General features: G+C 48.0%; 1 protein-coding gene across 6 annotated transcripts in view; it reads left to right on the forward strand.

The window, feature by feature from the left end:
• The window catches only part of CRIM1 (cysteine rich transmembrane BMP regulator 1), a 183,664-nt gene that overhangs the window by 158,905 nt on the left and 8,180 nt on the right, over positions 1-16,579 (forward strand). For 5 of the 6 annotated variants that reach the window (XM_078056176.1, XM_078056175.1, XM_078056178.1 and 2 more), the window contains one exon: positions 11,403-11,597. In XM_078056176.1, coding sequence (XP_077912302.1) covers positions 11,403-11,597 — 195 coding nt within the window. The remainder of the gene's footprint in view (positions 1-11,402; positions 11,598-16,579) is intronic. The other variant, XM_078056174.1, reaches the window with a different exon arrangement.

Below are 16,579 nucleotides of genomic sequence, written 5' to 3' on the forward strand. Positions count from 1 at the left end.
GTGCAGCTGATCTGGGTAATGTGCCAAATGGATTCTGGTATCGCACTTCAAATATAGCACCTACCTCTCTGCAAGAGAAAGGCCTGGATATAGCATCCCAATGATGAGCTATTGAAGGACAAGAATATTTTAGGTAATGCTTCCATGGTGTACCTCGTCCTGCACACACTTAGCTTAAAACAGCCCACCACTGCTTTAGTCACCGTACTGTGATCCAGGTGGAGGTGGCATGCTTTCCAAGGCTCTGTAGTGCAGCTAGGTTGGGGCAGCGCCCTGCCCACAAACTTCAGAGCTTCACTGTCCTTTCATGCCTCTGGATGTTGCTGTGGGAGAGAGAATGGAGCTCTTTTAGTTTTTGTTTACTTTGAGAGGCTGGTCCCATTTGAGGAGTCTGTGAACTTACAGTGCATGATCCACCATGATTCCTACAGAGCACGTGGCCACTGTCATCAGGAAGAGCCGAGGTATGCTTCCTGAACATTCTTCAGAGCTCTGGGTTCTTGAGGTCCCCACACTGCAACCAGGTGGTCCCAGATAGTGCTGAAGTGATTTAAGCGGACGGGAAGGGGAGCAAGATGCTTTTCTGTGTGCTTTTTAAAGGGTAGAATACTACAAACACTCTGGTTGTCATGCACTCTACTAACTTTGGAATGGGTCTCAAGTTGATGCAACAGAAATAAACGGTGTTTGATTTCAGTCTGTTTAGGTCTTACCCTGCACCCTGGGAAGCACCTCATCCTACTCACTCCATATGCTGCTTTCTGTTGGCTGCTTGTGTCCTTTCCAGGCCTTAGCTGTGTAAACGGAAATTCCAGTAAGCCTCTGAGTGGTGTCGTCCTTACCTGGGCTTCAGCACACAGTCTTATTTGAAAGAGGTCTCTTGCACAGATCCACAAGCACATGCCTTTCACCTCTTATTTCCATCCAGGAGACCAACCCTGATTTTGGACTCTCTAATGGTTGGGGGAAAGGCCCCTCTACAGGAGGGTTACATTTCTGATAAGGGCTTGTAATCAGACCTGATGTCAGCTGGCAGACCCTGATGGGATACTCTCGGCCACACGCAGGCTGTGACGACAGGAACTTTCTCTGGGAAGTCCAGTGGTTTCCACTTCAGGGTTTTCTTAATAAGATTCTGTACTCCTTCACATAGATGGCTTCCCTTATGTCCTAAGGGAAGCGTGCTATTTTCCTTATTTAGGCCACCTTCATCTTTCAATTTTCCTGCCTGCCTTTTAGACTACATTATGTATTTCCATAATGGTTTCCATGTATAATCTCCATGAAGGATTGTCGGCCTTGTAAGAGATGGGACCTCAGTTAAAGTTGAAAATGGAATATTTCCCTGAACTTTCATCCATGAAGTGCTTACTTGACCCATAACAGATGGTTAATGCACAGATTAAGTCCTATCAGTGAGAAATAATGTCCTCTTTGCGTGCAGTGGGAATCAGCCAGAAGTCATTGTAGTTACCAATTTGGTGAGATTTCTATTCCTGGAGCTCAGGAAAGTTTATAATTTTTTTTAGTGACCTTATTACCTATTTTTTCCAGTATGTTGAAGAAACCTGAAAGGTTCTTTCGGCCTTTATTAAAATATACCTTAGACTCCCACCCCAAGAAATAGAATAAAGTAAAGCATAAATGGACTGCCAAGAAAGGTCTTAAAATGGTGGTCAGATCTGCTTTCAAAGTATTTGAGACGTTATATAGAGGCAGGAGTTGGCCTACGTGGCAGTACGTGTCTCAGTTTTCTCTTTTTATAAAAATGAATTAAGAGTAGATGTTTTATTTATTAGAGGCTAGAAGTTATTAGGGACTCAGGTTTTGAGTTAAATCAATAAATATTTCTTGAATTTTTAGCCAAAAACCTTTAATCATGTGCTGACAGAATTACTGTGTATTAGACCTGTGCCTCATTGAAATTGTCTGTGCCACCTGCATCCGATTTCAGCAAGACTTCGTCGAGTTCCGCTTTTCCATTCTTCTCCAGTCAAGACAGGTCCAGTGCGCCAGCCTGTTGAAAATCAGTCTTCATCAGTGCCTACGAGTCTGTGCGCCTCTTGGTGACCTGCGAATTGTTTGCTCAGATTCCTTCCTCGTTGTGGTTTCTGTTTGTCTCCTCTTTATGTAAACAGAAGTAAAGCTGGTTTCTCAAATAAGAGGCACACACATTCGATTTCTTCTCTAAACGTAGTTTGTACCCAGCACGTGCCCAACTTTGGGATACAGAAATGAGGATGAGATCACAGGCCAGGGACTTGAATATTTTATCCGTTAAAAGAAGATAAAATATAATAGTAGCATCTTATTCCTTTGTGGCAGTTAGAGAAAGATCACTGCAGTGCAGTGTTAAATTTATAAGCAAAAATTTTTGAAGGTACTTTCCCTACACTTCCTAGAGTCAGCTGCTTCACTGGTGATTCTTGGCTGCCTTTTTCACCCCCTTTTCTGAATCCCCTGTCACCCGTAGTGTACCTCGTACCTTCTCACATCTGCCTGAGTGATCTCTCACTAATGCTTCTGTAAGTCCCTCGGACCTCCAAGTTAGGAAACCAAATCGAAGCAGAACATTGTTAGCAGGGCCTGCAGTTTACACAACAGCTTTCCAAAACCTTTAGCATGTCTGCCTGGACCTGAAGTCCTATAGGGCTGGTGAGATCTCCCAATCCAGGAGCATCTCCCCAGGGGTGGAGACCTCACCCGCCTCGGGCACTACTGCGTCTCCAGCATTCAGGACTGAGCTGTCACAGCGATGCGTAGGAAGGAGAAGCACCCCTCTACACTCCTGCGGCGGATTATTTTGCAGCGGGACTTATTCCGAGAATAAGAGCTGCATTTAATTTCTTGTCCTCTGGGATCCCAGACTAGATTACTTCTCAGAACTCTAAATAGTACACTGGAGCTTTGAAAGAACTGATGCCGTTTCTAAAGCTGCCTATCTTCCTCCCAGGAAGTGACTCCCACACCACCACTCTGACTTCATGACCACTACAGCCAGATTTAGAACCTGAAGCATCTGTACATGAAGGTTGTCTCCTGGCAGCCATTGAAGAGTGCAGCTACGGCATAGGTTCAAGGGGATCTTCATTTTCAGATCCTTCCACGGAGGACAGAGGGGCAAAAGTCCGGAGATGCTTCCTTTTCAGAGGCTAATGTACATCCCTCATCATGGTCCGATTCAGAGCAAGACCTGAGCTACCACATCAGTGATTCTGAAACACTGAATTGGATCTTTATAGAGGAAGAAACCACCACAGCTGTGGGGTCTAGGGTTTCCCTAGCAGTTAATTAGCTTTATGGTATAATTAGTAAAAAATAGCTCATGAGTAAAAGCAAAGTCCAACTTTAATAGCCTCTTAAGACATCTTCTCTTGAACTAAGATGGCCAAGTTTGAACAGTTGGAAAAGTCACCTTGAAAGGAGTTAATATTTCAAGGCCTTGCACTTCTTCCTCCCCTTTTTATGAACCAGAATCAGGGAAAACGAAAATAAAAACAAAAACACCGAGTTCTCCAAATTCCACCACTGAAAGACATGGCATACTTTAGTCCTACATGATGCCATATAACGTTGCTTATATTTGAATCCAAAGACGATAAGACATGTCTGTGCACTCCCTGAGCTAGATGGCCCCACAGCAGGAGCCACCGCACACGAGTGCCCTGGGCCTCCGACACCGGTGTTGGGGATGACTGCAGAAGCAGATCTCCATCCATCCTACAGCAGGGACTTTGTTTCTGAAGGAGGCCAAAAGTCACTTCAAGCCTGGTCTGATGGATGAGAGAGGCCCGAGCTGAGGAAACCAAATACCAAAGCTGATCTAAACCAAGGAGTGGCCATAAAATAGTAACTATCTTCATTGCATGTGTCAAAATTTGGCTCTGGATGCCTCTGCAAAAGGAAAATTCCAAAGCCATGTGAAGCAAGGGCAGTATCGTTGGAATACATTTATAGCCCTCTACAGTGACTGCTTAGAAGGGGATCACATTTGTTTGGATATATAACTCTTGATGTGTTTGTCCGAAAAATAAACCTTATTATATTAGTGTCATACCTCATGTTTTTCTTGGAACATTCTCCTCTAATCCTCTTCTTCCGAGAGACATGTTAAAGAGAGATTTGCCTAAGAAAGACCGTGAGTCCTCAATAACCACTTCATTATCTATGTTCCTTCATAGGATTGTGCCGGACATATGATGCAGTTAGTTGAAGGGTAAATTACCTTTGAAGACGAAGACCTTAACCCCCAGCAAAGGCGAAGGGCAGGAATTCTGGTGCCCATTTTTTTTTAGAGTTAGTGAGTAATCACCGCGTTCGTTTGTGTGGCACAGGAAGTGGCCCTCCCTGAGGTTACCCTGCTGGGTACAGGTGGGCAGAAGGTGTGTGGAGACTGTGGAGCCACACCCACCTTGGTTCCCATCCTGGCCTTGCCACTTGCTAGCCGTGCGTCTTGGGCAAGTCACGTAATCTCCCCATGCCTCGGTTTCCTGTGGAATTGGGGTAATACCCTGTCCCATTGGGCTGTGGAGATCGAATGGAACGACTCCTATAAATCACTTAGCACAGTAGCCGGTACGTAGTAGGCGTTCAGCAAGTGGGAGCTCCTATTATTAGGTATCAACAAATAAAAATAATGTCATTGTCAGTGTAAACAAACCAGTTGGAGTGATAAATAGAACAAACGGCACAACCCACTCTGTAGCCAAATATAAACCGCCTAGACCACTTTTAGTTGGATGTTCCCATGTCTCCATTTCTACATCCTTCAGCCAGAGTGCTTAAAATGCTTTTACATGTACTTCTAGTCAGACTGTGCTCCTTCCCACAGAAGACTACAGAGACTTTATTATGTAGAACCTCACATTGAATAGAATGGCCGCCATGTCTCCCTGTAGACGAAGTTGTTTCTAAAACTCTCTGACAGCTTTCTCAAATTAACCCAACTGTGCCATGGAAGGCGGTGGCTTAACCAGGAGCAGAAAGAGCCTGTGAGAACTAGGGGACACCGAAATCCATCAGTCAGCCCAAGTGACTCCATGGTTTCAAGGCCTCTGTTTAGATCTTTGCCCTTCAGGTAAAATTTAGTCAAAAGTAGAAATATTTTTATAAAGCCTCATTAACCAAACTCTAATGAATGAATCTGGGCCACATAGCAGCCACCCTGGAAAGGATTAGTCAGGGCTTTCCAAAAACCAAGAATCCTCCATTTATTTCACATGGAAATTCAGTAGAGTCTTACATGTGGCTTTGTTTTAAAGCACCTTTGAAGAAACGCACTTGATCATTATGAAACGTACTGATACCGTGGTTCAAACTGATCAGATGTGAAGATCCCGTAGAAAACACTCCCTCTAAGCAGTGGAGGGGAAGCATTGCTCTGTCACGGTCTCTGAAACGGATCTCCTCTTGGACTGAAGGCCGCGTCCTCAAGCCCGCCTGTCCTGACTTAACACACCTAAAGCTAGCCGTGGCTCTCCCCACAGCAGCACGTTGGAACCAGCTTGGCCCTCCCCTGACGGTGTTGTGTCCTTCCCAGGGAGGCCCTGGAACATTGGAGACCACATGAAGAGGGTTCTGTGCGTTCCTGGGATGGAAGGAAAGGAGCCACTGAGTTGAGCTCAGCGTAGAGAACCTGAGCCTTGTAGTCAGACGGAGCCAGGGGATTATGTGGGCTCTGCCACGTAGTGGTTTGGTTACATCAAGTTGCTTCCCCTCTGTAAACCTGAGTCTCCTCAAGAGAATAGACTGCCCTCCTTCTTAGGGTGCCTGTGAAGCTGAATGGCAGTGAGTTCTTGAGCACGGTACCTGGGCGCCATGGATGCTCAGTAGATGCACTTTCGGTTCTTCAATATTTGGCACCTAGATTCCTCTTTCAGAACCATCTGGTGTTTCTCTTATCTCTACCGTTTGTTTCTTCTCATCTCCAGTCTTTAAGAAGGGCAGCTATGAGAATGCTAGAATGCTGTTCAGTGTCATTCAGTTCTTAGATCTTGTGGCCTCCCTGAGCTCTGCACCGTGAACTTCAACATTGGCTTAGAGTTTTGTGCAGACCTTGAGGTCCCTCAGTCCTGCAACCAAGTGCCATTATAAGTTTAAGGTATACAGCATGATGGTTTGAGTTGCATGTATTGTGAAATGATCACCACCATAGGTGTAGTTAACATCTGTCATCTCATATGGGTGCAATTAAAAGAAAGAAAATTTCTCCTTGTGATGAGAAGTCTTAGAATTTATTCTCTTAACAACTTTGCTGTCTATCCCATAGCAGTGTTAGCTGTAGTCATCATGTCGTACATCACATCCCTAGTGCTTATTCATCTTACAACTGGAAATTTGTACCTTTTGACTACCTTTCTCCAGTTCCCTTCCTGTCACCCCCCCCCCCACCTCTGGTAACCACAAGTCTGATCTCTTTTTCTATGAGTTTTGTGTTTTGTTTGTTTTTTTAGAGTCCACATTTCAATGAGATCGTGTAGTGTTTGTCTTTATTTCACTTGGCCTCATACCTTCAAGGTCCATCCATATTGTCACAAATGGTAGGATTTTTTTTCATTTTTATGGCTGAATAATATTCTATTGTATATATATAACACAACTTCTTTGACCATTCATCCATCAATGGATACTTAGGTTGTTTCCATGTCTGGGCTGTTGTAATAATGCTGCCATGAACGTGGCACACCTGGTTTTTTAAACCTTCCTGATCTCAAGTTGGAATTAGTTGAAAATAATCTTGAAGGCAAGATGCTTCCGAGATAATCTGTGATGAGCAGAGCTTAAATGGAATAGAGATAAACCGGTAGAAATTCCTGGAAATTCAGTCCATGTCAGCCCACTCCCTGAGGGGAATGGCTTTATTGTGACCACGGAAGCCCCTGGACATGGGACCCATCTGGCTCGCCCTCTGAGTGACTGCGTGGAGCCTGCTGCAGTCCTCTCTGGGGGACTCCCAGGAGAATGCATCTCAGTCTTCCTTGCCATCACATGGCTACTTTGAATTCTTAATCTTCATTGAATTTAGGAAAATGTCTATTTTTGTAACAAAATCAAATAAGGAATTTCATTTTCACCCAACATATAGTCAGAGTTCTTGGTTCAACCCATCACCTCCAAGTCATTCAGAGTAGTTACTTTCTTAGATCATTTTATAAATATTCTTTGAGAAATGGTCTCCTTTAGTTGCTGAGTCAGCAGTTACATGAACACTGTATTATGCTGTAGCTCAGCATTTGATCGTTGGGTGTTTCTTCCATGGTTTAGTTTTCTTACAGTCTACTCAGATTCTTCAGAGTTGAGCTGCTAGCATTCAGAGAGCACCATACCACATAGCCAGGTGCTCTAGAACCGGGCTCCGATTAAGCTCTTCCCCCTCAGTATCCTCGTGTGTGTGTGTTTGGGGGTTGGGAGGGGTCAGGTAGATAATGCATGCTCGTGTGTGTGTGTGTGTGTGTGTTCAAGATTTCCATTTTATATATTGCTGTCTACTTATCAAAAGTAACTGACATTCATTGTCAAAAAAAGGTGAAGAGAAAAACTCACCAATTCTAACATAAGTTACTATTAACATTTTCATTTCTCTCTAGACAGTTTTTAATTTTCCTCTTTACGTGATGGAGCTTGTCCTATACGTGATGCATTTTAATAACTGCCCAGTATTCTCTCATATGATTTCATTGAATCATTTAAACATTCTCTTATTGTTAGACACAGATTTATTTCCCTAACTTCTTGTTGTTATAAATAATATTGTGATGAACATCCACCAGAAAACACTTACTTCAGGACTTTTCTGATTTCCTTGGGATAGATTCCTAGAAGGATTATTGGCTCAATGGTATATAAACTCTATAGAGTCACAGGAAGGGAACCGCCAGTTCTACTGATGACCCCACACAATCCACTGTTTTCCTACCCAAAGCTCCCAGTGACTGAAATTTGTCCTCTCTTACCTTGTTGCACCCCAAATTGGCTCTGTCCTAGCGGCGGCTTCCTGGTTGTGTTCATGCAGAGAGGCCTAAGAGTTGGAGGATCGATCACTGCATTAATAATCAATTACTAATCCATTGGAATATCTGGAGGAGTTCGATAAGGCCTGACCAGGTCCCTCACAAATTCCCCGTTTATTGCTTAAAGCAGTGAAATGACTCATCTATTGGAATTACCTCTGCCCAGCCTCCTGTGCAGAAAGGGTTGTCCTTCCTCAGCATCCATATCCTGACATCTGTCTCTCAGAAATCTCTCAAATCTCGCCTTGCCTGTCCGCCTCCATCCACGCTGCCCTGACCGAGCCCACGTCACATCCCTGTGACCAGTATCCTCAACTTCCTTTCCCCATCTTGTCCTCCATGTTGCCCTTTTCTAGAGCTCTCTTCCGACCATTAAAGCTGCTAAGGTCCCTCCTGTCTTCTACAGGAAGAAATCTCAATACGTCCGTTGTTACTCAAGGCCCCTTACCATCTGACCCCAGCTTCACCTCCAGCCACGGTGCGTGTGTGTGTGCACATGCGTGTGCACGTGCACACACACACACACACTCTCTCTCTCTCTCTCTCTCTCCCCATTCTGACGCTCTCACTGCCCTTCCAGTGTGTCAAGCTGTTGGACACACTGTCTTCTGCTTGGAATGCCCTCCCCACAGCTTTGTCTTCTGCTCGTCCCTCCAAGTGAAATGTGAACACCGAGTCCTGAGTCATGCCTTCCCCAGCCCCCCGGCAGTTAGTTGCTTTGCCCTCCGTGTTAAACTCACAGGAGCAGTGGTTTCTGTGTTGTTCTGTGGTGAGGTGTCCAGTTCCCCAAGCCTGTTCCACCACGTCTCTGCAGTCCTCTGGGTCAGGGTCGTGGTCATGCCTTCTTTCCCACTGATGAGAAGAGTTTGTAGAATCAACGAATGAATGTCTTTGTAATGTTCAACATATCATGATTATTCTTAGTATCAGTGCAATTTTTCACAGATAATTTTAGCCTCATAAGTAGGAGTAGCATTAATTAATTAAGTATCTTAAGATGTGTCTTTGCCTAGATCCTGAGAAAATACAAACCAGTGCTTGGCCTTGATTCGAACCCCTTTTTATGAAGTCCCCATCCTTCCTGAGTTCATGCCTACAGTTCATTCCCTCGCTCCTTTTCTCTGAGAGGACTGGCCAAGATGCCTTTGGGAGGAAAAGCACAGCAGAAAGTGCTGGACAGGATGGGCGAGGAGTTTAACCTTCTCTCTTCTAAGGTCCTTGCACGGTAATCCGTTATTCAAATTTTATGCCATGATATTGGTCCATCAGAGGAGCTGTTACAAGGTTTATGGAAAATATAATCAGTGATATTGCTTTATGAAGAGCTACTTCCTTTCATAAAGAAGTCTCTGCATAATAGACTCTAGATTTGATGGCAAATCTAATGTCCTCAATGAAAAGTTGGCTGGAGGTCAGAATATTACTTGAATTGGGTTCATTAAATGATTCTACTGAGCCATTTGACATGTGCATTTGAGATATCTTAATGAAGTTGCCTCCCCTGAGGACTAGGCTAGGCAGAAACGTCTATCAGGGGTTTGGTTCGAAAGCCTCCAGTTACGTTTTTAAGCTTAACCGTCAGTGCACCAGAAAACTTTCTGTGGAACGTTGAGAAAGCGAGGTACATTTTTTCATAGATAATGAGAAAGCATTTCTGTTCACAACTGGAACTTCCTGTGATTACTCGGTATCCCTTGTTGAGCTCAGGCAGCAGTACTGAGAGAAACCATGAAGAAATGTTGAGAAACAGAGAGATTGTGCATTCTGACACTTGACCTGCTTATAGAAGTCTGCAGTGGACTGAGACGCGGCTATGGAAATACAACATACTAGAGTAATAGGACATTCTCAGTGCCATTCAGTAAGGTGCATATGCTTGAGTAATTGGTTAAGAAGAGGACATGGACACCAAAAACAGATAAGAACATTTCTGTCTTTGGTGAGCCTCCTCTGGAAAAGTTCAGCAGGAAGCTTTGAGCTGGGTCTCCGCAGACAGCAGATTCCGGCCACCTTAGAGCAGGTGGCTGCAGGTTGGGGTTGCTCAGAGAACGTGGCACCTGATGCCCACACGTTTTTCCTCACTCCTGCAGGCGTCCTGGGCTCCGTCCTCTGTGTCTGGGCAATAAACACTGCCTCCATTAGAGCTTCCCAAGTGCCTTCCAGAAGGAAGAACCCTGAGCCCCTAACATCACTCCTTTCCTAAGGAACTTTCCTTCCAGATTCCTTTATAGCTTTTTAATTATCGGTGACCAGTGGTCAGTAGAGCTGCCTTTAGAATCTGAGCATAAAATTTCCCCAGGTTGGTAGGAGTCATCCAGTTATTGGCCTGTCCAGTGACGAGGAAGTGCTGGCCCCCATTTCCCCGTTGGTCTGCCCCATCTCTGCGGGGCACTGGGGCCTCTCTTTGAGCCACCGTTCTTGAGGTCTGGAGAGAAAGACTGGCTGTAAATTGTGACCACTCATAAGTAAGTTCAGGTAAAACCAGGAGGCGGCATTGAGTCCAAGAGAAGAAAGAAACTTTCTAGAAAAAAGTTGGGGATGGGAGGAAATGATGGCAAGAGAGACTGGAGAAGAAAGAAGAGCAGAGGGTTTTAAACTGTAAATTCTTACAACAGTAACTCCTAAAAATATATTGTTGTCAGGGGCACCTGGGTGGCTCAGTCGGTTAAGAGTCCCAACTCTTGGTTTCGGCCCAGGTCATGATCTCTAGGTCTGAGATCAAGCCCCGCTCAGTGTCAGGCTCCGCGCTCAGCACAAAATCTGTTTCAGAGTCTCTGCTTCCCTCCCCTCCTCCTCCCACTCGTGCTCTCAGTCTGTCTCTAAAATAAATAAAATCTTAAAAAAAAAAAGTATATATATATATATATGTATAAATATATATATATATTTAGTCAAAAACCATAGTTGGCTGGAAGAATGGATTGAACTGAAATGAGGTAGTTTCTAAAGTAGAAATGCCTTTGTTGACAAGGGGGAAACGCACCGAGCATCACTGAAGACTGAAGGAAGTGGTCGTGTCGCCGCTGATGCCCCCTCATTCCCGGTGACGCGCCACGGTCATTCCTTACTACTCCCCTGAACCACTTACGAAAAGATTAACTGAAAGTAGGAATTTCATGAAATGTCTCTGTAAATATACTCAGCTGGACTTTTTATCCCCTACCACGTAAAACCTCTGAACGTGTCTCTACCTATTTGTATTTGGGTTTTTCTCGTGTCGTGTGTTCCCCGGCCACCCGGTGTGAACGAATTTGCGCTTTTTGCAGTGACAGTCTAGTGACACCTGCCCGGTGGGTCCCATTCCCCCTGGCCGTACCCGTCCCTGCCCTGTGTTAGTCTCCACGGCCCTCGGTCCCGTCCCGCGACTCCACCCTGTGCTGTTCTGTCCCCTAGAAGACACGACCCCGAGGAAGGCGGTGTGCCACTTCAGCGGGAAGGCGTACGCCGACGAGGAGCGGTGGGACATAGACAGCTGCACGCACTGCTACTGCCTGCAGGGCCAGACGCTCTGCTCCACCGTCAGCTGCCCCCCTCTGCCCTGCGTCGAGCCCATCAACGTGGAAGGAAGCTGCTGCCCGATGTGCCCAGGTACCCCGCTGGTGGCGCGGATGGCGTGTGGAGCCGGCGCAGCTCCGAGCCGGTTCCGCCGGCTCGCGGGGCCCATGCAGTGCGTGGGCCCAGCCGGGGTCTCCCCGTGCAGAGATGGGGGGCAGGGGCGCGGGGGGAGCTTGAGAGAGTGACACCCGGGTGAGTGCCTGACTGTGGGCCCCGCTAGAATTGCTCTGCTGCTTCCCATTTGCATTCTCTAAATACTGGTGGCAGCACGAGCCTGATGGCCGTACCAGACTCTTGAGCACACCTGTGCTGTGTGGGTGGCACGGTGTCCGTGCGTGCTGGACTAGCCCGAGATCGGACACGGTGGGGGACTGTACACCAGAGCCAGAATGGAACAGCTGCGTTTGAAGAATACAGCTCTGTTCAGTCTGGGTTCAGTTCAGCAGTCCCAGCAGTACCCAGGTTGTCCCGGGCTGCCTGCCCCCAAGCCCTCTGGCCAACACCGTCTCTTCCCATGGAGACCCCAGCCGGCAGCCGTGGAACCCCACGCCTGCGCCTCCCCCCACATCCACCCTTCATGTCCGCTCAGCAGCCCGCCTCCAAGTCTCAAACCTCAGCCCCCCCCGACTGCTGCCCAGATCCCCCCCTGCCCCAGGCCTTCCTCTTCCTTCCCTATGTCTCATGCCCTAGTCCTCTGCCCCTCGTCCTAGAAATGCAGGGCCTGAGCCCTCCGCAGCACGGCCTGGGCCGCAGTCCAGACCCCCCAGCCGTAAACACACAGACTCCAGCAGCAGTCCAGACCGCAGAGCGCCTGCACTCTAGCAGTGAGTCAGGATCCTTTCCATCTTCACCTTGCTGCATTATGTTAGAGAGTCTTGTGTCCTGCGATGCAGGAAGCTCGGAGTCCTGCCAGCCGTGCTTCTACACCGTGCAGTCATAAATGGGACAGTCAGTTAAGCCCCAGGCGTCGCATTGTCTGCACTCATTGACCTTTTGCTGAAAATGTCCACTTCTCGAGACCCTGTAAAGGCTGGGATGTTGTGCCCGCTCAGGAGGCTGAGCCCTTTCCAGAGCCTTCACTTGGGTGCTCTTCCTGCTTGTCTCGTGGGCGTCGTGTAAGGCCCAGACGGAGAGTCATGTTCACTCTGCTGGTTTATCACTGCACCCGGCGGAAAATGAAATCCCTGAGGGTCACCCAAAGAAGAACGAGGAAAACCGTGTATTTCTCATGGGAGCTGGTTTGCTCCGCACCACCTGTCTCACAAGCTCCATACCCAACTTCCCAGTAAGATGCTTCTGACGTACAAATGGGGAGACTTGACCTTTGGTATTCAGCAGAGACTCGCTTAGTGCCCACTGTGCACCAGCCTGTCCGAGGCACTGGGGGCACCGCAGAGAACTCAACACCGTCCACACGGAGCTCACGTTTTCGTGGGGAAGGACAGGTAGCAAACAAGAAACAAGAAAGAGACAGCACCCAGGGTGAGGCCAAGGACTATGGCGCAAAGCATAGCCAGTCAGGGGGCAAAGGAGAAGCGACCGGTGGTTTTGTTTGAACAGGTGTCATTTAGGAGACCCAGAAGAATGGAGGACTCCGAGGGAAGAGGCAGAACCCTCTGGGTATAGACAGGGCAGAGCCCTGGGCTGGGAACACACAGTGCCTGTTGAAGGACAGCCCAGAGGCCTGTGTGGACGGGCCCCGGGAGCAGGAGGGTCAGGCGAGCGGAGAGGCCGCCGGGAGCTGAAACCTGTGGTCTCTCGGCGGGGGCAGGATTTTACTGAGTGGGAGAGAAACATCGGAGGGTCTTAAGCAAAGGAGGGAAGCTGACTTCCCCTTTCAAGGGATGTCTCTGGTGCTGGGTTGAACATAGACTGTGGGATGTGGAGGCAAAGAGTAGTCGGAGGCTTTCCCAGTAATGCAGGTGGCCGCCAGTCGTGGCTCTGGAGGCAGGAGGAGTGGCCGGGCTCGGATTCTGTTGTGAGGGGACAATCAGTAGGATTTAGTGGTTTGTAAGCCTTGGGATTGGGTGACGAGATCCCCCAGGGAGTGAGTGTGGTGGAGAAGGGCCGCCATGACTGAGCCCAGAAACCCTCCAACTTTGGGAGACCAAGCAGGGGAGGAGGGCCTAGCAGAGGAAACAGAGAAGGAGCCACAGCGACGTGGAAGGAGCCCGGGAGCTGTGACCCAGAAGCCAGGGGGACCTGGGCTGGGGGCGCCGTTAGGTCCTCGCAGGAGACATGCAAACTAACCGTTGTCATTTAGCCTTGTCCTAATCGCCCTGACCAGAGCCATTTCGGCACAGTGGTGTGGAGGCTAAGTCTAATGAGAGTGGTTTCAAAAAAGAAGGGGAGGGTGAATTGGAGACGCTGGTTATCAGCCCTGTTACACGGTTCACAAGTGAGACTGCTGTCAGGGGGAGTGGTCTTGCAGGCTTCCCCAGGATTCGAGCTAGACCTTGCAGGACAGGTGGGCTCTCTTGACTGGAGTGAAATGAAGAGCGTAGATGCCATCCTTTGTTCGGGTGGGGAGGCTCATTTTTGAGCAGGTGAAGGACATGGTCACATAGGTGCTTTGGGAGGATTCATAGGGGATGTGTAGGAGGGACTAAAGCAGGGGGAGACCAGAGGCTGGGACAGCCGTAACCCACATGGCAGACGTCCCAGGTGTGTGACAACAAGGCCCCCAAATCCAGGTGACGGTGCTAGGAATAGAGGTCAAGAGACACTGTCCTTGGTTTGTGACTTTAAGAAAGGAGAGAGTGCATATATATATAACATCCTTGTTCATTATGAAAGATTTCTCCAGGGACTTCTCAGTTAGGATTTACTGTTGGATTGAAATTTAATTTCTGTAAATCTCCTTTCTGCATCTGATGTACTATTAATGAATCATTTCTCCATGTTCTCTATAAGCAAACTTTGCAATCAGTCACGCTTTGCCACCTTGCATTTGATTGTGTCCTTCCAAGGAAGGTGGGTCCCCGCCCTGTTCTCACTGGCTCACTGTGTGATCTTAGCCCGGGATCCTCACCGAAGTGCCAGGCTTCCATTTCTCATCTCGATAGTTCCTGCCACCTCGCGTTGCCCCCTGTACATACCGACTGCCGGTCTGGCCAGTCTCACCCCTTACAAAGCACTTTCCCCCTCTGCTGTCTTAGGATATGAGGATAAAACCCGTGAGCTGGTTCGTACTTGTCCCATTTTAACAGAAGAAACCGAGGCTCGGGGAAGTTAAGTGGATTCTCCGAGGTCACGCCACTAGTTGGCAGACTTGGGCTTTCTGGTCCTCAGTTGACTGCAGGTTCCATCTCCCCAAAAATGGTGCCTCAGCTTGTGAGCCCCAAGCATCCTGCCCCCCCCCATATTCCAGGAGAGGACATTTCAGGGAAGGTGGCTCTTACAACTGGCCAGGTGCCTCTGAAAGTAAAATATTTCCCCAGTAAGGGGTCTTGGGTGCCTCTGAAGTTCAGAACATATTTGACCACAGGAGTAAGTCTTCATTGTGACCACGTGCCCGTGATCCACGTGGCCTGGCCAGATGTAGTTTTGTGTCTGCGATGCCAGCAGCTGTGAAGGGCTGTGACAGTAAATGCCAGAAGGGCTGTATGTGAGAGTTGGGGTCAGACACAGGCCTTGGCCGTGGAGGCCCTGGGTCTAGGCATGGAAAGAGCGTGGCTCCCACACTTCTTTTTGTTTGTCCAAATCGTTGTTTTTGTTTTTGTTTTGCCAAAAGATGTATCCTTTTTGGCAAAACTGCTCAGAGACAGTGTCCCTTGTAAGTTCACGTTAAAGGGCAATGACCCTTGGGCGTGAGGGCTCCAAACTAGAGCTCTGAGTATTTTGTGATGAAGAAGGAGGTGTAGCTGGACTTCAGTCCGAGCCGTACTGAGGTCAGTGGAGCAGACCCGTACCCAGGGCAGGCTGTGAGCCGCTCAGCGGGGAGGGGCCCACAAGAGCAGGACTGGTCTTGCTCATGGCTGCCTCCCCAACACGTGGACCAGCGACGCGCTCAGGAAGTATTTGTGGACAGGGGTGATATAATTAATCACCGTGTGAGACCCCCTCCCTGACCCAGGGCGTACCCTTGTACCTCCCCCACTGCTGCCAAGCAGAGCCTTCCTAAGCACCTGGGGGAGGAGGACTCACCTGTCCAGTGTGCCGTGTGTGGGCTTTCCCTTGCAATCTATGCATGTGCAGATAGGCGGTGCGAGGATTTCAAGCCTGCTTCTCTGCTGCTCTCACCCAGGAAGACCCTGAGGTGAAGCAGAACCGATCCCAGCTCTGGGGACCTCCGTGGGGGCTTTGGCTGCTTAGCCGTCTACACTGCTAGGTCTGGTGGATAGATCTCACTTTGGCCTTTTCTGCTGAGTTCCCTGACACTGGGGGGGGGCGGGGGGAGCTGTTGTGACAGGAAGGTTCGGTGCTGTGTGGACCCTTAGGGGAGGCACTCAGAGGTGCTGTGGCGTCGAAAGATGTCACCTAAATGTCAAGGCCACTTTTCTTTCCAGACTCTTCCAGGATATTCCTATCACGTGATCAGGGTTTCTCAGTGGGTGAACTAAACGCCATGCCCTATGCACCCACCCCAGAATCACCCACCGTAGGCCTACAGAATCACGACCTGTGAGAATCAGCACATTTTATAAGCCCTTCAGGTGACTCAGAGAGGACAGAAAAGTTTGAGAGTCATTGGTTTCACTCCAGCGGCCCCTGCTTCTCTAAATAACACCGTCAGTAAATTCTCTTTTTAATTCTAGAGTTTTTAGGTATCTTTTTGAAACTGTAAGTGTCTAGGCCTTGCCGTGTCTGAGGTGCCAAACCCCAAGCACTCGAAAGTCCCCATATAACTTTTATGACTCCCCCAAAACTTAACTACTAATAGCCTTCTGTTGACCAGGAGCCTTACCAATATCATAAAGAGTCGATTAACACATACTTTGTATGTTATAGGTGTTATAGTCTTAGGATAAGCTAGAGAAAAGAGAATAGTAAGAAAATCATAAGGAAAAGTACAA

Source organism: Halichoerus grypus, chromosome 10, assembly GCF_964656455.1.
Source record: "Halichoerus grypus chromosome 10, mHalGry1.hap1.1, whole genome shotgun sequence".
In the NCBI taxonomy this organism is placed as follows: Eukaryota; Metazoa; Chordata; class Mammalia; order Carnivora; family Phocidae; genus Halichoerus; species Halichoerus grypus.